This window comes from Mucor mucedo (assembly GCF_025094135.1).
Source record: "Mucor mucedo strain NRRL 3635 chromosome Unknown EV154scaffold_44, whole genome shotgun sequence".
NCBI lineage: Eukaryota > Fungi > Mucoromycota > Mucoromycetes > Mucorales > Mucoraceae > Mucor > Mucor mucedo.
This window is the reverse complement of record NW_026252328.1, coordinates 136,917-159,633: the sequence shown is the minus strand read 5'-3', so window position 1 is coordinate 159,633 and position 22,717 is coordinate 136,917. Positions and strand designations below refer to the sequence as shown.

General features: G+C 36.8%; 7 protein-coding genes across 7 annotated transcripts; 3 read left to right on the top strand and 4 right to left on the bottom strand.

Moving 5' to 3' along the window:
* Positions 1 to 699: 699 nt before the first annotated feature.
* Positions 700 to 1,952, bottom strand: EV154DRAFT_226509 (uncharacterized protein). The gene is made up of 4 exons (XM_051594478.1): positions 1,550 to 1,952; positions 1,060 to 1,499; positions 837 to 984; positions 700 to 774 (listed from the first exon to the last, which is right to left on the bottom strand). The coding sequence occupies exons 1-3, from the start codon at positions 1,567 to 1,569 to the stop codon at positions 908 to 910; spliced, it is 537 nt and encodes a 178-aa protein (XP_051457721.1). The 5' UTR covers positions 1,570 to 1,952; the 3' UTR covers positions 700 to 774; positions 837 to 907.
* Positions 1,818 to 3,718, bottom strand: EV154DRAFT_508624 (uncharacterized protein). The gene is made up of 6 exons (XM_051601533.1): positions 3,548 to 3,718; positions 3,383 to 3,488; positions 3,105 to 3,328; positions 2,641 to 3,056; positions 2,513 to 2,616; positions 1,818 to 2,383 (listed from the first exon to the last, which is right to left on the bottom strand). The coding sequence occupies exons 1-6, from the start codon at positions 3,588 to 3,590 to the stop codon at positions 2,179 to 2,181; spliced, it is 1,098 nt and encodes a 365-aa protein (XP_051457720.1). The 5' UTR covers positions 3,591 to 3,718; the 3' UTR covers positions 1,818 to 2,178.
* A 3,332-nt stretch (positions 3,719 to 7,050) lies between these two features.
* On the bottom strand, positions 7,051 to 10,591 carry EV154DRAFT_464359 (uncharacterized protein; the record flags this gene model as incomplete). Its single annotated transcript, XM_051597663.1, has 4 exons — positions 7,051 to 7,469; positions 8,911 to 9,253; positions 9,587 to 10,418; positions 10,518 to 10,591. The coding sequence occupies 4 exons, from the start codon at positions 10,589 to 10,591 to the stop codon at positions 7,051 to 7,053; spliced, it is 1,668 nt and encodes a 555-aa protein (XP_051457719.1).
* Positions 10,592 to 11,156: 565 nt separating this feature from the next.
* Positions 11,157 to 13,368, bottom strand: EV154DRAFT_508601 (uncharacterized protein). The gene is made up of 6 exons (XM_051601531.1): positions 13,208 to 13,368; positions 12,619 to 13,152; positions 12,366 to 12,550; positions 12,265 to 12,316; positions 11,429 to 12,206; positions 11,157 to 11,369 (listed from the first exon to the last, which is right to left on the bottom strand). The coding sequence occupies exons 1-6, from the start codon at positions 13,260 to 13,262 to the stop codon at positions 11,210 to 11,212; spliced, it is 1,764 nt and encodes a 587-aa protein (XP_051457718.1). The 5' UTR covers positions 13,263 to 13,368; the 3' UTR covers positions 11,157 to 11,209.
* Positions 13,369 to 13,650: 282 nt separating this feature from the next.
* Positions 13,651 to 15,329, top strand: EV154DRAFT_508596 (uncharacterized protein). The gene is made up of 10 exons (XM_051601530.1): positions 13,651 to 13,836; positions 13,905 to 13,973; positions 14,061 to 14,152; positions 14,215 to 14,310; positions 14,369 to 14,442; positions 14,503 to 14,586; positions 14,640 to 14,719; positions 14,776 to 14,964; positions 15,032 to 15,091; positions 15,153 to 15,329. Exons 1-10 carry the CDS (start codon positions 13,746 to 13,748, stop codon positions 15,197 to 15,199), a joined length of 882 nt encoding a protein of 293 aa, XP_051457717.1. The 5' UTR covers positions 13,651 to 13,745; the 3' UTR covers positions 15,200 to 15,329.
* A 1,483-nt stretch (positions 15,330 to 16,812) lies between these two features.
* EV154DRAFT_226206 (uncharacterized protein) lies at positions 16,813 to 18,623 on the top strand. Its single transcript, XM_051594476.1, has 5 exons — positions 16,813 to 17,156; positions 17,212 to 17,317; positions 17,368 to 18,273; positions 18,374 to 18,401; positions 18,459 to 18,623. The coding sequence occupies exons 1-3, from the start codon at positions 17,060 to 17,062 to the stop codon at positions 18,176 to 18,178; spliced, it is 1,014 nt and encodes a 337-aa protein (XP_051457716.1). The 5' UTR covers positions 16,813 to 17,059; the 3' UTR covers positions 18,179 to 18,273; positions 18,374 to 18,401; positions 18,459 to 18,623.
* Positions 18,624 to 19,560: 937 nt separating this feature from the next.
* EV154DRAFT_226225 (uncharacterized protein) lies at positions 19,561 to 21,096 on the top strand. The gene is made up of 3 exons (XM_051594477.1): positions 19,561 to 19,856; positions 19,918 to 20,631; positions 20,700 to 21,096. Exons 2-3 carry the CDS (start codon positions 20,058 to 20,060, stop codon positions 21,047 to 21,049), a joined length of 924 nt encoding a protein of 307 aa, XP_051457715.1. The 5' UTR covers positions 19,561 to 19,856; positions 19,918 to 20,057; the 3' UTR covers positions 21,050 to 21,096.
* Positions 21,097 to 22,717: the final 1,621 nt, after the last annotated feature.

Here is a 22,717-nt window from a genome sequence, read left to right as displayed (position 1 = left end):
AAAGGGGTTTTTCCAGGACAAAAAATGGTTCTCCTTTTTATAAATTGCCACTCTTTTGTTTTTCGTTTTTGTTATGTATTTATTGTGATATTTATTTATAAGTCGGTAGTGTTGTGCTATTCCGTCCTTGTCAATTGTGATTCTTCAATCATTATCCGATTTTCATCGCCGTAGATATTCGCTACCAAGAACTGATCTTCAAATCGAAATTCGGGGATCTTCTGTCCAAGTTTTGAACAAGCAAATAAGCTTCGAACATGGTCTCATCTCTATCAAACTTTAGACTTACATCAAAATGAAGTCGAGATCCAGGATCTATAGTGGTTGGGTCATCTATATCGCGTTTAATATAAAGCTCGTATTGGTGAATCTTGTAAAAGCCTGAAAGATCATGTTTGCTTCCATTTTCAATTGAGTTAGGATCATCAGAAGAGTAAATTGCTTAAATGTACAAAAGTTAATATGAGAATTCAATATAGTATCATGTGTGATATAAACTTACTGGCATAAACAATGCATTCTTCCTCGGTATAAAATCTCTTTGAAATTCCATTTATTTGATTGTGTTCCGAAATCTTGTCACCTCTACTAATAAGAAATGTTACATCGTCAGGGGTTCTTAAAGAATCACTATCTTTTAAAGATGAATTATAGGATGACTGATAGTATAAATTCACTGGTTTATTCACATCACTATATGCGTTTGCTGCTTCTTCATTGTATATATCATTCTTCACGTTTTTTCCTCCCCTTAGATATCCGATAAAGTTTCGTCTAAGCTCCAAAATATAAGCCGAGTCAGTTGTATCATGTGTTTTCTGATCTCTACAACATACAGTATTTGATATAAACAAGCTCAAATTTGTAACAAGTCTAGCAACAAGGTCAAACCCAAATGTAGCGGATCTCATGCCCCGGACATTTCTAAATCTATCTGAAGTCCCTTCCCCAGATCGATTAGCATCGCTGTCTTTTGGTGTGTCACTACCGGCAATCTGGGTTAATACATGTAATGACAAATGACAGGTATCGTGATACAGGCTTAAAGAAAACAGTTACTTTGCGCCTTTTCTCCAGAGAATTTGTTCTTTTCAAAATATATAGCTGCAGCATCCTCTCGGCGAATAAGCAATAGTCGTTTGGCGGAATCATCTTCTTTAATTATACCGGCGAGTTGAGCAATTTTACGCATTTCGGACTTGTTTCCAAAGAATTGATAACAGTTTTCCATAGTGATAACATATCTGTACTTGTCTTTTTTTAAAAGTTCCGGATTGGTCTTCATAATTGAGTCGTGCACATGTTCCAGCACATGCTTGAGTAATTCAACAAGATATCCCTTAAAAATTCCCTTCATAGCAGACATAAGCCTACTCAACGTAACAAACGGCCCTGGATCACGGATGCCAGTCTCTTTAACTTGAGCTCCCCATAATGTTTTCCCTTCCAATGTTTCTTTTGCTGTGGGGATAAAAGGATTATGCCAATCTAAACCCGGCCTATTTATACACGTTAAATATGCTCTATGACTTATACTCCAATTAATTACCAGTCCACGATGTCTGTCATATTGTCATCACTATTTCTTAAATCTCTATAGGAACACGCGATCTCGTCGTATCCGATATTGACAAATAGAATGACAGTATAAGTCACTTATAAAATTATGTCGATATTATTTATCACCTAAACAAACAAGAGCATTGTATTGCGATGTGGCAGCATTTTCGTATTTGTAAAGTACAACATCAAATTGAGGCTCATATCTACTGCCTTCAATACCATAAATCAAGGCACCCCGCATTGCTGCTGTATCACCTCGAATATCCTGGATTAAACTCCCAATGTGTAATGGGTGCCCGAAAGAAAACTCGTTTAGAATACGTTTGCGCAAGTATGGTGATCCGCCAAAGCCTCCCACCAGATAGGTGTATTTAATATTTCCATTAGCTTTCTTTATTTGTCTCTTCAAAAAGTCAATTGTATTATCGACGACTTCATCAAAAACCTTTTCTCGCATGAATTTGTAAGAAAGTCAAATTTCAAAATGATTCTCATCAAGTTCGACCGTTACACCTTCGTCTGTAATTATATCACCATCTGGTCCTCCCATCAGTTTCAGCTGGTCCAAGATTTTGCTCTGCGTAATTAAAAAAACCGTATCTATAAACACAATCATTATAGGAAGAACGACAAAAAAGCTGAATTGGAAACCTTACCATCACCAAAATCATCAAGTTCTACGAACTTTTCGTCATATCCTTCACTAAACGTACAACTCATACAAATAGGAATCCCGCTATCACTTTCACTGCTGCTTTCCCAGTTGCTGTCACTTTCACTGCCGCTTTCGCAGTCGCTGTCCCTACTGTTGCCGCCATATCTTTCTTGAATTTTACGACAGCAATTAGGAAGAAAGTATTTTTTAGCATGTCCGAAAATTGTCTGGAATATGATATCATCAGAAGTCATGAATGAATGTAAATATTATACTCACCTTGTCTAAAAAAACTGGTCTGTCAGAGGTGCTAAGATTGTTTCAAGCTCTTCCCTTTTGGACTTGTTATTCTTCCACGATTCTTTATCTGCACCAAAGCAAATATCCAAAAGGACTTCCTACATTTTAAGATCCAAATATACGGATCCACAGTTCTTTCGAATTTCTGCGGTAATTTGACATCTACGAAAACTTTCCTTGCCATCTTGGTCTCTCTGCTTGAGCACTTCAAAGACAGTAATACTAACCGTTCCTCCACCAGCATCACAAATTATATACTTCTCACCCTCTGACATAATCACATACTCGGTATCCTTAATCTTTGATGTTTTCATATCGGGTATTCGTTCACAATAGAGGAGTGCAGCTGAAGACTCGCTAATGATTTTCAAACGGTTTTCATTGTCGTATTTGGAAATCAGCCCTGCTTCAATAGCGATTAAACGCATAAGGGATTTTTGAACGTCATTCCACTGTGTTGGGACGGTGATAATAAAACGAATATCTTCTTTGTCAATTTTTAAACCATTTACCATATTTGCATTTTGCATAGCTCTAGCTGTATGATCAAAAAGCTCCCTAAACTAATCAAGTGCAGCCCTTAGACATAAGAGTTCGAGCTGGCTAGTATTTCCAGTACAACGGAAAGCTCCTTTTTGTGCAATGGACGAAGGGAGTTGCAATTTAAACTTTTCAAAGACTCGATGAGTATCCTTTACTTGACCAGATTGTATAAAGTTAAAGGCACTCATTCCCCAATGTAAAAGATGGAAGTTCCGATCACACACAATGATAGATGGTGTTTTATGTTGTAAATCGTTTTGCTTCGGCCTAAATGTTTTAAATATTTGTATGAAGATTATGGACTTTGTTTTATCAACTTACCAATTAGTAACATGAATAATGCTTGGGTAGCTTGTTTCCCTCAACTCTTTTGGAGACACTTTACCAGTAATAGCGTAACACGACCCTGAAAATGTGGTGCCGAAATCTGTGCATGTTGCGCTCGTAAATAAATCACACTGCTGTGGAATATTTTTCAGTTATTACCTATGCTTAAGATAGCACCATAATCACTATACTTGAACGCCATATCTTAACACAGGAAAGGGCGCAAAAGAAATATTCCAAACCATGTTTGTGTTTGTGCGATTCACTTTATGAAACCTGTGATATGGTAGTACGAGTCACGTAGAGAGGATAAGGAACAAGGAAGAACTAACAATCGACCATTTGAGATTATATCCGCTTTGCGTCACCTTTCTCATACCTATCTTTATACCCACCCACATCGTCAATATAAAATCGTAAAACTGGAAACCTGATAAAATTAAGTCCTTTTACAACCCCAATTCGTGCGATATCTAATACTTTCCATACGACGTTGGAAAATTAGATTATAGTCAAGGAAGAGTAACGAAAGAACCATTTATTAAGCCTTCAGGTAATTAAAATCCCTATACAACAAACCTTAAAGTTCGGAGTGTCCAGAGTTCGTAAAAAAAGGGACCCTTTTTTCTCATTTGACATTAACGAAAATAAGTTTGGAAGCCTTCGTGTGGAATTAAAAGTAGAACATTCTTGAAAAGCTTCTGAATAGTGTAGGATTTTTTTTCTTTTTCAAAAATCCTGCCTTTCTATGCTTGAAGTTACAGTTTGACGTTTAGCAAATAAATATTTTTGACATGAAGGGTAAATCTTATTATTATGGTTCATTTTGTTATAAATATAAAGTGTTTAGTGTTCGAACTTTTCGATCTTGCGCCCCACTTTTTTTTTTTTTTGATTCGAGCGAGCTTTTAATCGAGCATTTATCGAAGCTCGCTTGGTTATAAAATGTGAAGCAGCCACTTTAAGGCTGCAAAAAGAGGGGTAATGACATTTTCTCTTAAGGACACTATTAGCATCATTATTTTCTGATTTTATTGGTTAATTAACTTATGGAGAGAAGATCATCGCAAAAGGGTGGACGCCGCTTTTTTATAGTGAAACATCTTGGTAATTGAATCTGGTAAAGAATAAGCAATGGCTTCTAAAACATGGCTATTAGAATGACATGATCTTAAGCCAATCACTATTTTATCATATTTCATCACTCCCACCGTACCCATGTACACCTTCTTTCGATACCCCTTTGCGTTCCACTATAGAACAATTGGGTTTACCCAGACAGTACCTAGATACGTCCTATATTATTTTGGCCTCCGACCAGTTGCGCAGTACAGCAGTCACATATTTTTTTGTTGAAAAAGAGGGCGTAGTCTTTTTTTTTTTTTATCCTTCTCTTTTGCTTCATTAATTACCCTTCCGTTTGCGAATGCCAGTACCGAAAGCAGTATCGAAAGCCAGTTGCGAGCCAGTGTTAGCGAGTGCCATGCCAAAAGCCTAAACCTGTGTCGAAGCGAGTGTCTGTAAGTACCCAAACGAGTGTTGAAAGCGACTGCGCCCTCCATGGGGCCTTCATCCGTGTTAGAGCCAGTACAGCATAAGTATCGACGCCAGTGCAGAAACCCTTCAAGCGGTAGACGCCAGTGCCCAAAGCAGTGTTAAGAGCGAGTGCAACCATGCCAGTGCCTAAACCTGTGTCGAAGCGAGTGTCCATGTCAGTGCCCACACTCCAGTGTTGAAGGAAGTGCATCGCGCCCTACTTTAAGTCAGGGTCTCAACCAGTGTAGAAGCGAATACAGCACGAGTATCGACGCCAGTGCAGATACCCCTCCAGTGGTAGACGCCAGTGCCCCAAAGCAGTGTTGAAAGCAAAGTTGCAAGCCAATGCGGAACCGAGTTGCCATGCCAGTGCTCTAAATCTGTGTCGAAGCGAGTGTCCGTAAGTACCCAAACGAGTGTTGAAAGCGACTGCGCCCTCCATGGGGCCTTCATCCGTGTTAGAGCCAGTACAGCACAAGTATCGACGCCAGTGCAGAAACCCTTCAAGTGGTAGACGCCAGTGCCCAAAGCAGTGTTCAGAGCGAGTGCAACCATGCCAGTGCCTAAACCTGTGTCGAAGCAAGTGTCCATGTCAGTGCCAAAACACGTGTCGGAGCCAGTACAACACAAGTATCGACGCCAGTGCAGAAACCCTTTAAATGGTAGATGCCAGTGCCCAAAGCAGTGTTCAGAGCGAGTGCAACCATGCCAGTGCCTAAACCTTTGTCGAAGCGAGTGTCCATGTCAGTGCCCACACTCCAGTGTTGAAGGAAGTGCATCGCACCCGATTTTTAGACAGGGTCTCAACCAGTGTCGAAGTGAATACAGCACGAGTGTCGACGTGAGTGCAAACGCTACGTGTTGGGAAAAGTTCAAGCCTGTGTTAAAGTTACTTGGTGTTTTGATGATGTCTATGTACGCATTGTGTTAATATCTCTACTACATACCACGAATCATTCATAATATTCGATGGTGTCTAGTTATTCTTAATGTCTAAACTATATAACACATATCAATTATAAATAAAGATACCAAATCAAACAAATACCAAAGTCATTTATATAGTAAATAAAGGATTATCTTACATGTGATTGAAATTATTGTCTTATTCACGATGTCGAGTTAAGCAATACTTGACTAACGGGCAGAAGCTCTACATTCTTTGAAAGGTATACAAAGGAAACATAAACGTGAACTTCTTTTAATTAAAGATTTGTAATATAATAATTGTTTCAAAAGTTATTGGATTGATATAAATTTGGTGAGGGATACATGATATCCCTCAATCTTTTTCGCGCCTCGTTTGAAACTACAAATCGTGATTTGGACTTTAAGGAAATAGATTGATTGTGTAGCATTTTGTTTCACGTAAAGTGTGGTCAAGTCACGCAATGAAGTCTTATAAGGTGGTCCGTTTTTATGATGGTAAATTACAGCTGTATAAATGATATGGGGTAGGGCATCTTGTGCATTTCGTATTATTTACTAAACCGTGACCCACAAGGACGGTATCATCTGTTACATATGTCTGGATCTTTTTTTGTATATATGAGAATGCTGTATCGAAACCTAACACGTCCTGTTAAACTGACGGACAAGGATTTGCCTTCAACTATCTATTGGTAGATAACTGTGAGTACCTATCTGCTATTTAGTCAAAGGCAGATCTTATACTCGTTAATCATATTTAATTGACCAAAAGGTTTTATGCAGGAAACACACAAAAAAAAAAGTGGCGTATACAAATATTTATTTATAGGTCAGTAGTGTTGTGTTATTCCGTCCTTGTCAATTGTGATTCTTCAATCATTATCCGATTTTCATCGCCGTAGATATTTGCTACCAAGAACTGATCTTCAAATCGAAATTCGGGGATCTTCTGTCCAAGTTTTGAACAAGCAAAAGCTTCGAATATGGTCTCATCTCTATCAAACTTTAGACTTACATCAAAATGAAGTCGAGATCCAGGAGCTATAGTGGTTGGGTCATCTATATCGCGTTTAATATAAAGCTCGAATTGGTGGATCTTGTAAAAGCCTGAAAGATCATGTTTGCTTCCGTTTTCAATTGAGGTAGGATCATCAGAAGAGTAAATTACTTTAATGTACAAAAGTTAATATGAGGATTCAATATAGTATTATGTGTGATATAGACTTACTGGCATAAACGATGCATTCTTCCTCGGCATAAAATCTCTTTAAAATTCCATGCATTTGATTGCGCTCCGAAATCTTATCACCTCTACTGATAAGACGTGTTAGATCTCCAGGGGCTCTTAAAGAATTTCTATCTTTTAAGGATGAATTATAGGATAACTGATGGTATAGATTTACTGGTTTATTCACATCACTGTATGCATTTGCTGCTTCTTCATTGTATATATCATTCTTCACGTTTTTTCCTCCCCTTAGCTTCATTTCCAATATGTTCTTCTCTGTGTCAATTTCAAACTTTTGACGTTCGTAACCACAGACCTGAATAGCATAAGACCTTCTAGAAACCCGCTCTGTAAAGATCTCGGGGTAGTTACCATAGTATGCTGCACCTAATAAGGCTTCTTTACCGCTGGCATCAGACAAACATATACGGCTTCTTGGGATACTCAGAGCCTCGGACAATGTTTTCATAACAATTTTTTCAAGAAAATCACTCGTTTTTTTCTTTGCGTCTACTGAAAAGCCCGATAAAAAGATGTCATCGATGTCAAATAGACGAAACACATTACGTTGCATTCCGTTACACTTAATTGCTGAAGTCAAATCTCGTATAGTAGGCCAAAAAACATATTCCAAAAATTCGTATTTTGTAATAGACACTTGACAGCCTGGCGATTGAGTCACCGGGATAGTTTGTGCTTCGTTACTATCATGATCTAGTTTGTTCTATAGTAACGTCAATACCCGATATAATATTGGCATTCCTGTATTTACAGACTTTTAGATATTCGAGAAAGTTTCGTCTAAGCTCCAAAATATAAGCTGGGTCAGTCGTATCATGGGTTTTCTGATCTTTACAACATACAGTATTAGATATAAACAAGATCAGATTCGTAACAAGTCTAGCAACAAAATCAAACCCAAATGTAGCGGATCTCATGCCCCGGACATTTCTAAATCTATCTGAAGTCAATTCACCAGACCCATCAGCATCGCTGTCTTTTGGTGTATCATTACCGGCAATCTGGGTTGATAAATGTAAGGACAAATGACAGGTATCGTGATACAGGTTTATTTGAAGGAAACAGTTACTTTGCGCCCTTATTCCATGGAATTTATTCTTTTCAAAATATATAGCTGCTGCATCCTCTCGGTGAATAAGTAATAGTCGTTTGACGGAATCATCTTCTTTAATGATACCGGCAAGTTGAGCAATTTCACGCATTTCGGACTTGTTGCCAAAGAATTGATAACAGTTTTCCATAGTGATAACATATCTGTACTTGTCTTTATTTGAAAGATCCGGATTAGTCTTTGTAATTGAGCTGTGCACATGTTCCAGTACGTGTTTGAGTAAGTCAACTAGATATGCTTTGAAGTTCCCCTTCATAGCAGACATGAGCTTACTCAACGTAACAAACGACTCTGGTTCACGGATGCTAGTCTCTTTAACTTGGGCTCCCCATAAAGTTTTTCCGTCCAATGTTTCTTTTGCTGTGGGGATAAAGGGATTATGCCAATCTAAACCAGGCCTATTTACACACGTTAAATATGCTTCACTAGTTACACTCCAATTAATTACCAATCTGCGATGTTTGTCATGTTATCGTCTCTATCTTTCAAATCTATATAGGAACACGCGATCCCGTCATATCCCATATCTACATATAAAATAACAATATAAGTCACTTGTTAAATCATGTCGATATTAATTATTACCTAAACAAACAAGGGCATTGTATTGCGATGTGGTAGTATTTTCGTATTTATAAACTACAAAATTAGGTTGTGTTTCAAGTCCTCTACCATCTATACCATAAATTAAGGCACCCCGCATAGCTGCCGTATCACCTCTATTATCTATAACTAAATGTCCAATACTAAATGGGCTCCCAACAGGACATGCGGCCAGAATGCGTTTTTGCAAGTATACTATTATACCGAAACCCCCCACCAGATAGGTACACTTAATATTTCCATTAGCTTTCCTTATGTGTCTTTTCAAAAGACCAATTGTATTATCGACAACTTCATCAAAAACCTTTTCTCGCATAAATTTATAAGAAAGTCGAATTTCAAAATTATTGTCATCATATTCGACCGTTACACCTTCGTCTGTAATTATATCACCGTCCGGACCTCGCATCAATTTCAGCTCATTCAATATTTTACCCTGCGTAATTAAAAAAACCGTATCTACAAACACAATTATTATAGGAGGAACGACAAAAAAGCTGAATTGGAAACCTTACCATCACCAAAATCATCAAGCTCTACGAACTTTTCGTCACGTCCTTCACTAAAAGTACAACTCTCACAAATAGGCATATCGCTGTCACTTTCACTTTCACTGCCGCTGCCGTAGTTGCTGTCGCTAATGTTGATGCCATACATTTCTAGAATTTTACGACAGCAATCAGGAATAAAGTCTCTCTTAGCTTGTCCAAAAAATTTCTAGAATATAATATTATCAGAAGCCATGAACGATTATAAGTATTATACTCACCTTGTCTACAAGAAACTGGTCTGTCAGAGGTGTTAAGAGTGTTTCAAGCTCTTCCCTTTTGGACTTGTTATTCTTCCACGATTCTTTATCTGCACCAAAGCAAATATCCAAAAGGACTTCCTTCATTTTAAGATCCAAATATACGGATCCACAGTTCTTTCGAATTTCTGCGGTAATTTGACATCTACGAAAACTTTCCTTGTCACCTTGGTCCCGCTGCTTGGGCACTTCAAAAACAGCAATGCTAACCGTTTCTCCACCAGCATCGCAAATCATATACATATCACCTTCTGACATAATCCCATCTTTGGTACCGTTAGTCTGTCTTTTTATGACATCTGGTTTTCGTTCACAATAAAGGAGTGCAGCTGAAGACTCGTTTATGATTTTAAGACGATTTTCATTGTCGTTTTTGGAAATCAAACTCGCTTCAATAGCGATCAAACGCATAAGCGATTTTTGAACATCATTCCACTGTGTTGGGACGGTAATAACAAAACGTATATCTGCTTTGTCAACTTTCAAACCTGTTGTGATAAGTACATTTTGCATATGTTTGACTGTATAATCAAAAAACTCCCTAAAATAATCAATTGTAGCTCTTAGGCTTAAGAGTTCGAGTTCGCTAGTATTTCCAGAACGACGAAAAGCCCCTTTTTGTGCAATGGAAGAAGGGAGTTGCAATTTAAACTTTTCAAAGACTCGATGAGTATCCTTTACTTGACCAGATTTTATAAAGTTTAAGGCACTCATTCCCCAATGTAAAAGATGGAAGTTCCGATCACACACAATGATAGATGGTGTTTTATGTTGTAAATCGTTTTGCTTCGGCCTAAATGTTTTAAATATTTGTATGAAGATTATGGACTTTGTTTTATCAACTTACCAATCAGTAACATGATGGATGGATGGGTAGGTTTTTTCTCTCAACTCTTTTGTAGACAATCTGCCAGTAATAGCGTAACACGACCCTGAAAATGTGGTGCCAAAGTCTGGGTATGTCATATTAGTACACAAATCATACTGCTGTAGAATATTGCTCATTTATCACCTATACTGACGATATAGCCATAATCGCTATACTTAAACGCCATATTTTAGCACAGGAAGGAGCGAAAACAAAATATTTCAACCCATGTTCGTGTTTGTGCGATCTACTTTATGAAACCTTAAAGTTCGGAGCGTCCAGAGTTCGTAAAAACAAAGGACCCTTTTTTCTCATTTGACGTTGACGAAACTAACTTAGGCAACCTTCATGTGGAATTAAGAGTAGAAAATTCTTGCAAGCTTTGAATAAAAAGCAAGAATACCGATCCCTCGGATCTGTAAGCCTCGTCTTGTCCTTGCAATTTGATACTTTCTGATCTGCTTGGCTTGGTTTAAATATTAGAAGTCCGTTTTGTGATCTCCCTGAATGAATATGACTACTCGAACTCTCATTAACTGAATAAAGGGATTCGTGGATATACTGAATCTATCTGAAACCAGAAATAAGTACCCCCGTCCCCAATAAAGTAATACGTATTTCCAGAAAATTAAATTATTTATGAAACAGTGTATAGCACCACTCAAAAATAATAAGTCATCGTCTGAGCTGTCAAAATGCCAAAAAGGGATGCGAATTTATTGTTTAACAGATGCGAAAATAAAGCCACGACGAGTTGCATCGGCTATTTGTTCCAACTCATGTTCATCCTCGATACTCCAACGCTCTTCCATTGGAATCTCGGACAGGCCAACTTGCTTCAATTTCTTTTTATAATCCACACGCTTCTCGCGAAGTCTAAAAGGAAAGAGTTACACATAATGTTGTAAAGATTATAAAATAGGTGCAATACTTACGCTTCACGTCGTGCATTGCTTCTATAACCTGTGGTGATACAAAATGCTGTATCCTGCTCCATGTGCTGATATATGTTTTGAAACAATTGCATGAACTTGACTCTTCTTTCTTGTTCAGTGGGTTGAGGCAACTCTAATCGTGCGATAACAAGTTGTTTTTGTGCATGTTGTTCAATCACTTTATCCGCCACTTGTTCATCTGTATCCAGAGAATAATAACACTCATGTTCTGCCAATTTTCTCTTCATCAACATGCTTAAAGGGGCATGTGCTTCGATCACCGCACCTGTCTGTCCATTTCTACTTAAATAATCCAGGACGGTTTCTACCTGCGAAAGTCCTGCCAATCCATAATTCAAACCATAAACTAATTTTCGTTCCAGTAATTCTAAACTGGCAATAGCATCTTCACATGGATCATGGCCTTGTACATCACCTGGCTTTTTGTCTTCATCGCGGACTTGGATGGTGCGCTTCAGGTAACGTGTAGTCAAATCACGCAATGAGGGCTTATAAGGAGGTCCATTTTTATGATGGTAAATCACAGCTGTATCAATGATATGGGGGTGGCGCATCTTGAGGCATTTCATATCATTCACTAAACCATGACCCACAAGAATTGTATCATCTGTCACGTATGTCTGGATCTTTTTTTGTATATCTGCGAGTGTTGTGCTGACACCCTTGAGAGATTCCGCACTCACACCACTGATGTGTGTCACGTAGTCTGTAATTTCTTCGCTTGGCATCACAAATTCATTGATCAGTTGATTGTGGTCTAAATATTGGCATAAGTGTTAAGTTGATAGCAAACAATAAATGAAATAACACATTACTTCGATCGATAAGAGCTACTCTTGTAACAGCATACCCATCGACGGTTTTACACTATTTGTCAAAAAGTAAGTATCTTTATCATCCATTGTAATCATCTTACCATCTCACAATCCAATGCCACCAGATTTTTGGGTTGTAATCCAGTACCAGGTAATGTATCAACCCAACCATCTTCCAACTCACTCTCGGGGTCCATGACTTTGGGAATAGGAAAATCTTCAAATTTGAGTGTATCCTTTTCCATCAACAAAACTTCAGGGACAATAGCTCTTTTTTGATCCGGGTCTTTTTTTTTTTTTTTTTTTTTAATGGTTAGAAATTCTGACATGTCTGTACCTCCATCATATGCTTGCCTTTATCTTCTTCTTCTCGTTTCTTTTTCAATTCACCTTTAGATAAGGGTACTTCTAACAGATCCAGGAAACGATCATGAACTCGCTTATACTGATCAAACCCTGCAGCACTGATAAGACCCAAGACGTCTTGTTGAATAAAAGGGAAAAGAGGATCTTGGGTCATCTGTTGGTAAACAAGTGGGGCGCTTGTTTGTGACAAGACACGGGCTTCCATGGGCAGACCCATCTCGTTGGGATCGTAAATAGGTACATCGATCAAAATGGTTTTACGAATGGGTAATATTCCAGGGAAATCAGGTATCTCGGCAAGTTTGGATTGTTTACGTGATAAAGCTGTCAACAGTAAACCACGCGCATCCTTCATGGACGCAAAATCGTTCAATGGTTTGAAAAAGATCTTGGGATGAATAACAAGTTCATCGTTTACAAACTCGTAAGCGAGGCCCAGTTTACGGGCTCTGGCTGCCTTCTTTTTTTGTTTGGCGGTTAAAACGTCACTATCTGATTTAGGCTTTTTCGTAGTATCTGCATCTATAGAAAAATTTGATTGAGTCGAATGATCCAGACCGCCCTTCATCGTGCATACCACTTTGACTCATCGTAAGAGGTCGTTTGACGGGTGGTTCGTTCGAGATCTCCATTCAAGTTGAAAAAAAAAATGTAACCCCCCAATAAAAAAAAAGTATGCAGGTAAACAAAGGAGGGAACAGCGGCCAATCAAATCATGGTAAACGCTGAAAACATGAATTCTACCATTTATTTGTAGTCAATCACACTGTTGATGGCTGTAAAGGTGCATAGATTGTCGAAAAAAATGTAAACGCATCCCGTTGATCAAACCTTCTTTTAACGACATGGCTAATTTTAGTTTTCAATTTACATTTATTTATAACTATACCTGATGTTTTAACAGCATTATCTATCATTTTCTTCTAACGACTTTAGCAAGGATGTATCTTTATATATTGCTTTCTAGCAAGCATTAAACCAAATACCTGAATAGCGTGTTCACGCAGTGACATTGTGCGGGGCCGAGGAAAACATGTCCTAAACTCCGATAAGCCCGTTTGTTAAATGTTTTTTTTTTTTTTTTCAATTCGAGACCGAGGCTCTTTTTATAACCAATGTCAAGCAAAGCAGTTATTGAAAATTCTGATCAAATAACGATCTTGCGTATCAAACGTAAAAGAAATGAAGAGCCTTTAGATGCATTGCGTATGTTTTACCAATCTTACCTTTTAAAAGATATAGAGAATACAATGTCATTTATGCGTTTAATATAGTCGTTCACCAAGAAAATGAAAAACGTAGTAAAAAGAACTCTGAAAAGTTGAAGAATAGCGTATTAAAAGGTAATGATAAATACTTGAGGACCTTTGCACATTTTTCTTTCTGTTTTTTCTTACATTTCTGTTCATTCTCGTTCCTAATCTTTCTAGTGTCTGCCGCTGCACTTCCAACCTTGTTTCGTTTGGCCGAGACGGTCGAACAAAAGAGTTTTTCCGATTTGAACGAAGCCAAAAAGTTAAAAGTAAGGTGCCGCTGCTCATCAACATTTTACAGAGCCATAAGCTAAAGTTACACATGTCATAGGATCGTATTTCGAGACGTATTCAACCAGGTTCAAGTAGACCCCAAACACCCACCACTTTAGAAGAAAAAAAAGATCGCCTTGTTAGAGAACAAAAAGTGAGTTTTGATAATGGAATGTATCAGGGGTAGCTGCTGACATGACAATCGATCTTAGGAAGCTTCAAGTAAAGCTAGATACAGAGTGATTCACCAAAACAGATCAAGTCCGGATGAAGATGCTCCACCAGTGTAAATTAAGAAAAAAAAATGAACATGTATTATTATGGCTAACAGATATAAATGGAATAGTGTACAAAGTGCGGCTGAAAAGGCAGCCAAAGACCTTTTCCAAATGTATGAGGCTGTCAAAGACGAGGAGACCTCCAAAGCAAAGTATGTCTTGTCTAATTATTTTTCAGTAATTATGCACTAAACAGTTTTTGAAGTTTGTTTATGGATGACGACACGGAGGACCCTGATGACATAATGTGTAACTTCATTCCTATGGTCAAGGAATATTTGACATGTAAGTTTTTCTCGACATCTTGTTTGATAAGAATGCTGATGGGTTTACTTCAATAGTGCAAGAAAGGGAAACGGAGAAGGAAGAGGATTATGTATATGATGTTTATTATAGAGACGATAACAGTTTTGAGCAAGGCATCAACTCAAAGAATGTTGGTTCTCTTGTTTGGTTTGACGATACTTCAGAGTATCTGGATGATGATTCTGACAGCGAATTGGGAGATGATGTAGATGAGGACTCAAATGGTAAATATAGACTAGAAGCGCATTATGCTATGCTTGTATAGTGATAATTTTTTTAAAAACATTTAAGCTGAGGACTATTACCAAAACGACTATCCCGAAGAGGAGGATAGTGATGAATTCGAAGACCGTAAGTCCTTTTCGTCATACTCATGACTGATTTATTAATATTTCTATATGTATTTATACAGAAAATGGGTTTGAACTTTCAAGTGATGAAGACGATTATGTATTGTAGAATTTGATAAACTCGACTTAAATACTAGACAGATAGTCAGCAGGAATCGCTTTTTTTTTTTTTAAAAAAAAAAAATGTTTTGTGCATGATTGAAAAGTATACTGGGTAAACAACTCACTATTGTGTAAAATAAGAGCTTAGGCATATTTATTTTAGTAAGAGCTGAGTAACTATTGTTCTTTAATACTTATGAAACCAGGAAACTGATCTGGAAAAAGAGAGAATATCGGACTGCTCCTTGTTGTTTAGTATGCAAAAGGATCGGCCTGACATCGTGATTATACCTATAAAAAAACGAGATAATTATGAATATTAATAAGTTTGTACTGGAATTAATTGCATTCGTTTCTCTTCTGAAACCGACGCCAGTTAACCGATCAGGCTACTCAGTGTCTTCAATGTTGTTAAAACCAAAATACGTAAAAATAATCCATGGGGTATCAGTCCTTAGGGTCCTTGTTGAGGAATAGTGTTAGCAATCCCAAATTTAACTTTGTTTTTTAAATGGATATTGCAAATATGTACCACTCTTGATTCTACCACCTATTTGATCCGCAGGTATACATATAGAGTACTCCCAAAAAAAGACTTAACTCGTTGCCCCGACAAGTGAGTTAAATTTATTAGAACTATAGATAGCGATAAAGGAACAACCCATATATTCGTTAACGAAGTATGCCCTATTTGTTAATGATTTACTTTTTGCCTTGTTTGTATCGACAATTGTTTTAAAAAAGCATATATTTTTCGGACAGCAGTAAAAAATTATACGGAAAAGTTAACAGAAAACTTAGACAACGACTGTCATTTACCAAACAATACGAGAACAATACTAGTTTTCATTTTAAGACGTCCAAATTCCAAAATGCCGTAGGATATTTCATCAACGGAGGCAAATTTCTGCCATAGCAGTTTTAAAAGCATCCTTGGTTTTAGGGTTAAAAGTATTCAAGGAAGTAAATGTTGATAAATATAAAAACGGTGCTTTCTTTATTGCACTTTAGCTAACCAGTTAAATATATAGATCAGTCTATAAATAAAACCCGTTCAAACACTTTTTCCTTCCCTTCTTCTATTCATTTCTTTATGTATACATTCATATATGACACGACATTTTTTAGGGAAGTGATAAGTATCGTGAAAAGGTTAGAACGGTCGTCCCAATAATTTTGTCGCCTGGAGTAAAACAAAATATCGTCTAATCAGAAGTAAAATGTCACCCTACAAAAAGATAAGTGTCGTTTTACAAGTAAATCGAAATAGCGGGAACTTAATTCATTATCAAGATAAAGCTTGTATTTAGAAGCTTCCCCAATAAATAGGTTTTTGAAGAAGAAAGGTAGGTCATCATTGTACTTGTTGGTTTAAGATAAAAAAAAATGGTGTGATTTAATAGAGAAGCAAAAGAGACGAGAACTGGTGGGCACTTGTTATGGTTCATTCAATTTCAAATGAATCTCAATTAAGTGAAATAACCAGCTCTTTAAATATTATACAAAATAATGTGATGTGTCCCCACCTAAAGCTTTATTTACATAACACATTTTAAAAATATAGCTCCAATTGTTGTATGAGATTGAGCTCTTATTCCAGTACCTTGAGAGGTTACAAGTCTCGTTTATATGCATATACGCGGCTGATTTTACTAAAGAAAATCCCCAAAAACTTAGTTAAACTTTCAACCACATCTATGACAGTGTCATGTGTGTCACTATCAACGGGATTTAAGGAATGGTCTTTGTTCTCTTCAATAAATTGCTAGGCCGACCTCTGTCGAGCGACATTGAGGAGGATTGAAAGACAGTTTCAGGCGGCTAAGTGATTGTGCAACATTGAACAGACTATAAGGTGGTCAGAATCATGGGTCTATCTATTAACTCTTACTCTTTCTTTATTGCTATCTTAGGTCTATATATGGCTTTTTATCAAAGCGACTACAGTTTTATTGTGAGCCTTGGTAAGAAAGGTTCTTTTACAAAAAGGAAGTTATGTTTACATAATTCGTTGAATAGATTTTGGCAACAGCTTTTCAGGGACTTGTTGTGCTATAACACCTAGACTTTCATCGAAACAATCGAGAGCATCAGAATACCCAGAATTTCTCCATGTTAACAATTGGTACATCAAAAATAACATCATTCATTCCTCGTTTTAACATTTAACTTTAGGCCAGAACAATATGAATTTCAACGTAAAACACCATCCATCATTGCGTACGACCGAAATTTACACCTTCTGCATTGGGGAATGACAGCATTCAACTTAAGAAAAAACGGTCAATTGAAGGATGATCAGCGAATTGTAGAAAAATTCAAATTTGGTCTTCCAACATCTATTGCTCAAAAAGGAGCTTTTCGTCCGGCTGGTAATACAAGCATAAATCAGCTTATAAATATGAGAGCTGCAATTGATTTTTTCAGAGAAATTATGGATCACACTGTTGCCAACCTTTTAAACGACGAAAAAGAAAATATTCGCTTTGTAATCACTGTCCCAGAACAGTGGAATGATGCTCAAAAGTCGCTAATGCGCTTTGTCGCTATTGAAGCAGGATTGATTTCGGAGGACGATTTTGAACAGCGGCTACTGATTATTAACGAGTCTTTGGCTGCATTGTTATATTGTGAACGAAACACAAACATTGATGGCAAAAAATATAATGATAAAAAAAATGAATTTATGTTGAAGAACGATAAATATATGATTTGTGATGCTGGCGGTGCCACTGTCAGTATTGCTGTTTTCGAAGCAGCCCAGCATAACAATGATAATTTTCGCAGATGTCAACTTACTGCAGGAATCGAATATAATTGCGGATCAGCTTTTTTGGATTTGAAAATGAAGGAGGCTCTTTTAAATATTTGTTTTGGCGCAGATAAAGAAGCTTGGAAGGATAACAATTCAAAGAAAGAAGCACTCGAGTTATTGATAACACCTTTGGTAGAACAGTTTCGCTTGAGCAAGGTATTAAAATCATAATATATACTTGGCATTTGTTAATCTTTATGATAGACAAATTTTGGAAAAGCAAAAAAAGACTTTATACCCGATTGCTGTTACGAAATTCAAGAAATGTATGACTCCTATAACAGTGATAAAGACGATGATGGTCCAGTCGTTCGGGGTATTCCAGATTGTAAAGCATGTGAGTTTACTAACGGGCATGATGAACAGTTCGTGGAACTTGACAATTTTGGAGATGGTAAATTTCACAATCAACAATCCATTCATGTCCTCATGATTATAACTATGTTTGTAGACACTTTTTTTGTTATTACACAAGGTAAAATTTTGGATCAATTGAAATTACAAAAAGTGCTCGTCGACGGTGTGAAAGTTGAAGTTGATGATACTCAATGCACAATCAGACTTTCTTACAAATTCATGCGTGAAAATGTTTTCAACCAAATTGTTAAAGACACTCTGAGTCTTTTAAGAAGACAATTAAAGAAAGCTAACGGAGGTATCAAGCGTACCTACATGGTGGGCGGATTTGGTGGATCACCATACTTACAAAAACGTATAATGAAAGAGTTTTCTTCTGGTAGTCCATATGACATAGGGGACTTAGTTGTAAATGATATAGGGGATTCGGCAACAATGCGAGGTGCCTTAATTAATGGTATTGATGAACGTAGAAAAACACCCCAATCAGACATTGTAGTGGATTTATACACGACAAATTACATTGGGAAGTATAATGTTTTCATTTGTTTAGGTAATATGCGGGAATGTTGAGATAACTGATGGCTAATATAGTGGTATTTTACTTTTAGACATCGGGTACAACGGAACCGCATGTTCTTATAGAGATTTAAGAAAATGTGGCGACAAAATGACAGAAATTATAAACTGGTAACTAATTTCATTGTACGTTATTATGGCTTTAACGTATATGTATAGGCCTGGTTTAAATGAGGAAAGATTTATTATTCCCACAGCAAAAGAAACTTTGGATGGAAAAACTTTATGGGGAGCGCAGGTTAGAGAGAGTGCCAACCGCAAACCAGAATCATTTGTGGTACCGAGCAAACTTATGTCCGCTCTAAAAGGAAGCTTTAAAAAATATCTTATTGAGTTCCTGAAAGCTGTGTTTGAGCATATACATAGTGTAATTACGGAAGGGGATCTAGATCTTTCCGAAAAAAGCAGGTGCAGATATGTTATCACGATGGAAAACTGTTATCATTTCTTTAATAGTAAGCAAGAAATGCGTAAAATTGCTTTGTTAGCAGGTATAATTAATGAAACCGATTCCTTTGACCGATTACTCCTTATCCGTCGAAGTGATGCAGCAGCTATACATTTTGAAACTACCGAGTATTCCGGAGAAAAAGCGCGCAATAACCTTTTTCTTCAAATAAATCTGTATCACGATACCTGCCATTTGTCATTGCACGAGTCGACTAGGATCACTGGTTACGACGATATAAAAGAGAGCAATAATGAAAGTTCTGACATATCCACCTCCAACAGGCTTCGAAATGTTCGAAGCATAAGGTCTGCTACATTTGGATTCGATTTTATTGCTACACTTGTTACGAATTTGAGCTCATTTATATTTAATTTATTTTGTTGTGAAGATCAAAAATCTCATAATAGAACTAACGTGGCCTATATTTTGGAGCTTAGGCGTAACTTTCTGGAATACGTGAAAGTATGTATCTGTATGAGTGCCAATATCATTTCACTTCTGACATTCTTATAGGGAAAACTAGATTTCAATAGTAACGAGGCACAAACTATCCAGGTAACTAAATCCCCAGGTTGTCAAATATCCATCACAAAGTATGAAGTTTTGGAGTATGTTTTCCGGCCTGCCATTAGAGAATTGGCTTCGGCTATTAAACAAAACGGAATGCAACGCAACGTGTTTAGTCTGTTCAATATCCACAGAATTTTTTTATCTGGTTTCTTAATAGAGACGAAAAAAGAAACATATGATTTTCTCGAGAAAATTGTTTTAAGAACATTGTCTGGGATTTTGGAAATCCCAAGAAGCCGTATTTGTTCGTCTGCTGTTAACGGTAAAGAAGCACTATTAGGTGCGGCGTACTATGGTAACCACCCTGAGCAATTTACAGAACGAGTCTCCAGAGGTTCTTATGCTGTTCAAGTTCGTGGTTATAAATGCCAAGAGTTTGAGATGGATGTAAAGAAGAATATATCGGGAATGGAGTTAAAGGGAGGAAAAGACATGAAGAATGATATATACAATGAAGAAGCAGCAAACGCTTTTATTGACGAGAGTAAACCAGTACAGTTGTATTATCAGGCCTCTTACAATCAATCTTTAGAAGATAATAGTTCTTTAATTTCCCCTGGCAAAGTAATGCTCTTTATCAGTAGAGGCGATAAGATTTCGGCGCATAACGAAATGCATGGAGTTGCAAAAAGATTCTATGCTAAAGAAGAATGCGTGGTATATGTTGGTAAGATTATATTACATACAGAGTCCCATCATATTTTTGTAATAATTTCTCTATTTAACCAATCAAAGCAATTTACTCTTCCGAGAATTCTACTTCACCTAAAAGCAACAGTAATGTTGATCTTACAAAATTTGACAAAATCCATCAGTTCGAGCTTTACATCAAACGCGATAAAGATGACCCAACAACTACAGATCCCGGTTCCCGTCTGTACTTTGACGTATGTTTAAAATTCGATAAGGAAGAATTTCGCTTCGAAGCATTGCCTTGTTTAAAACTTGGACATAGGATTCCCGAGTTCCGTTCCCGAGATGAGTATCTGGTTGCAAATATATATGGTGATAGAGACCGAATTAAAATTGGAAATATAGAAATTGTTCCAATTGAGGCAAACGTTTTACAAGTTGCAGATAGTTAAAAGGAGCCAATAAAGCATGGGTTATGTAACAAAATTTTATTCCAGTGATATTAAAACAAATGCCTGGCCAAAAATATACACATTTGTATACGTGTGTAGAGTATATAGGAAAGTTTAATTTCTTCAAATTTCTTCTTTCAGATTCACGATTAAATGAATGCGCTTACTTATATCTGCGCTATCACTATTAAGTGTCGTATCTTTATATTTTGAATAATTCCAATAACTCAACGCAATCACGGTAGTGTCGACGTACGTATTAGTTTTAAATCTCGCCATTTGCCATAGTGCACAAAAAGAAGTAGTCTATATAAAAAAATACCTTGTTTTTTAACAAGATAATTTACCAGAACATACTGGATGACTTCCAAAATACAAAATAGAATTAAATAGAATAGAATTAACTTCGGAAATTTGATTTTCCGAGTTAATTTTACTTCTGTTCCAAAACACTGAAAATAGAATTAACTTTTTTGACCCGTACCATATATGCAAAACTCTACCTAAACAGCTATATTATCAGATGACAATGATGTTTGAATACATCCAGACACCGGTAACCAAGATAGTTTAACTATTATCAATGATGCTCCTTCCGTTCGCACTAAAACCCATCAGTTTTATATGCACAGTAGCAACTCACTGTTACTTCTCCTGAAAGGGCAAAAAAGACGGTTCTCAGAAGCGTAAAAGAGCCAAATAAATAAACTGTTTTGATAAATATTATTCATAGACCTTATATTTATTATCTAAATGTTATTAGCGTTTATCAGAAATGAATTATTTAATAGAAAGATGATTTTTTTGTTAATTTTTTTTAATTCGGGGGGGTAGGGGGGTCGAATTAACTTCAAAAATTTAAGCGGTGAAATTTAAGGTTAATTCCCCGTTACACAACCCATTTTGCATTTTGGAAGTCATCCATTATTAGCGTTTATCAGAAACAAAGTATTTAATAGAAATGTAATTTTTTTTTTTGGAGTTAATTCTATTTTAATTCGGGGGGGGGGGGGGTAGGGGGATCGAATTAACTTCAAAAATTTAAGCAGTGAAATTTAAGGTTACTTCCACGTTACACAACCCAAAAAATTAAGTCTATTCTATTTAATTCTATTTTGCATTTTGGAAGTCATCCACTATCATTCAAACTTATTTAGTGTGAAACAGAGCTGTTGAGTGCATCATTATCAAAAGTAATAACTACATTGTAATCTGCGAATGGTCCTGACAGTAAAATATTTCATTTCTAATATTTCTACATAGCAACTGTCCTAGTTATTCCATCAAATCTTGACTGCTGTAAAAAAAAATTGGGCGTAAGACGTCCAGTCTGTCGTATTTGACGCCTAATTCCACGAATATAATTACTCTTATCTTGTCACTCAATTATAATACATATAACCTATGTATTATAAGTACCATATTGCGAATACATTCCTATTGGTACGAGACAGTACCAGCTCCCTCATATGTCAAACTGAGATCAGATTTCATAATCGTTCCTGGATTGGTCGAGTAGCTGCCGAATCTTCTGGTTTCTCACAAACTATAATGCTCTAGAAGTGCCGGATACGGGTCAACTAGCTTCTTGTATATAACGATAAGCTATGTTTCATATGTAACTGATTTTTAAATCTAATTCTACCATTTTCCCAGTTTGCGGGTAAA

Excerpts from the sequence above, each read along its gene's own strand:
- EV154DRAFT_226509 (XM_051594478.1), bottom strand. The coding sequence starts at position 1,569 with ATGACAGACATCGTGGACTG. Across the intron at positions 1,500-1,549 it reads ATGACAGACATCGTGGACTG|GCCGGGTTTAGATTGGCATA; the intron begins GTAATTAATTGG and ends GTGTATAAATAG. Across the intron at positions 985-1,059 it reads CTCTGGAGAAAAGGCGCAAA|TGACACACCAAAAGACAGCG; the intron begins GTAACTGTTTTC and ends GATTGCCGGTAG.
- EV154DRAFT_508624 (XM_051601533.1), bottom strand. The coding sequence starts at position 3,590 with ATGGCGTTCAAGTATAGTGATTATGGTGCTATCTTAAGCATAG. Across the intron at positions 3,057-3,104 it reads TAGCCAGCTCGAACTCTTAT|CTAGAGCTATGCAAAATGCA; the intron begins GTCTAAGGGCTG and ends TTGATCATACAG. Across the intron at positions 2,617-2,640 it reads TTCGAAAGAACTGTGGATCC|GAAGTCCTTTTGGATATTTG; the intron begins GTATATTTGGAT and ends CTTAAAATGTAG.
- EV154DRAFT_508601 (XM_051601531.1), bottom strand. The coding sequence starts at position 13,262 with ATGGAGATCTCGAACGAACCACCCGTCAAACGACCTCTTACGATGAGT. Across the intron at positions 12,551-12,618 it reads ACGAGAAGAAGAAGATAAAG|ACCCGGATCAAAAAAGAGCT; the intron begins GCAAGCATATGA and ends AAAAAAAAAAAG. Across the intron at positions 12,317-12,365 it reads TGGCATTGGATTGTGAGATG|TGTAAAACCGTCGATGGGTA; the intron begins GTAAGATGATTA and ends TTTGACAAATAG.
- EV154DRAFT_508596 (XM_051601530.1), top strand. The coding sequence starts at position 13,746 with ATGTCAAGCAAAGCAGTTATTGAAAATTCTGATCAAATAACGATCTTG. Across the intron at positions 14,153-14,214 it reads ACGAAGCCAAAAAGTTAAAA|GATCGTATTTCGAGACGTAT; the intron begins GTAAGGTGCCGC and ends CACATGTCATAG. Across the intron at positions 14,443-14,502 it reads GATGAAGATGCTCCACCAGT|TGTACAAAGTGCGGCTGAAA; the intron begins GTAAATTAAGAA and ends TAAATGGAATAG.
- EV154DRAFT_226206 (XM_051594476.1), top strand. The coding sequence starts at position 17,060 with ATGGGTCTATCTATTAACTCTTACTCTTTCTTTATTGCTATCTTAGGT. Across the intron at positions 17,157-17,211 it reads CAGTTTTATTGTGAGCCTTG|ATTTTGGCAACAGCTTTTCA; the intron begins GTAAGAAAGGTT and ends TTCGTTGAATAG. Across the intron at positions 17,318-17,367 it reads TTTCTCCATGTTAACAATTG|GCCAGAACAATATGAATTTC; the intron begins GTACATCAAAAA and ends ATTTAACTTTAG.
- EV154DRAFT_226225 (XM_051594477.1), top strand. The coding sequence starts at position 20,058 with ATGCAACGCAACGTGTTTAGTCTGTTCAATATCCACAGAATTTTTTTA. Across the intron at positions 20,632-20,699 it reads AGAATGCGTGGTATATGTTG|CAATTTACTCTTCCGAGAAT; the intron begins GTAAGATTATAT and ends AACCAATCAAAG.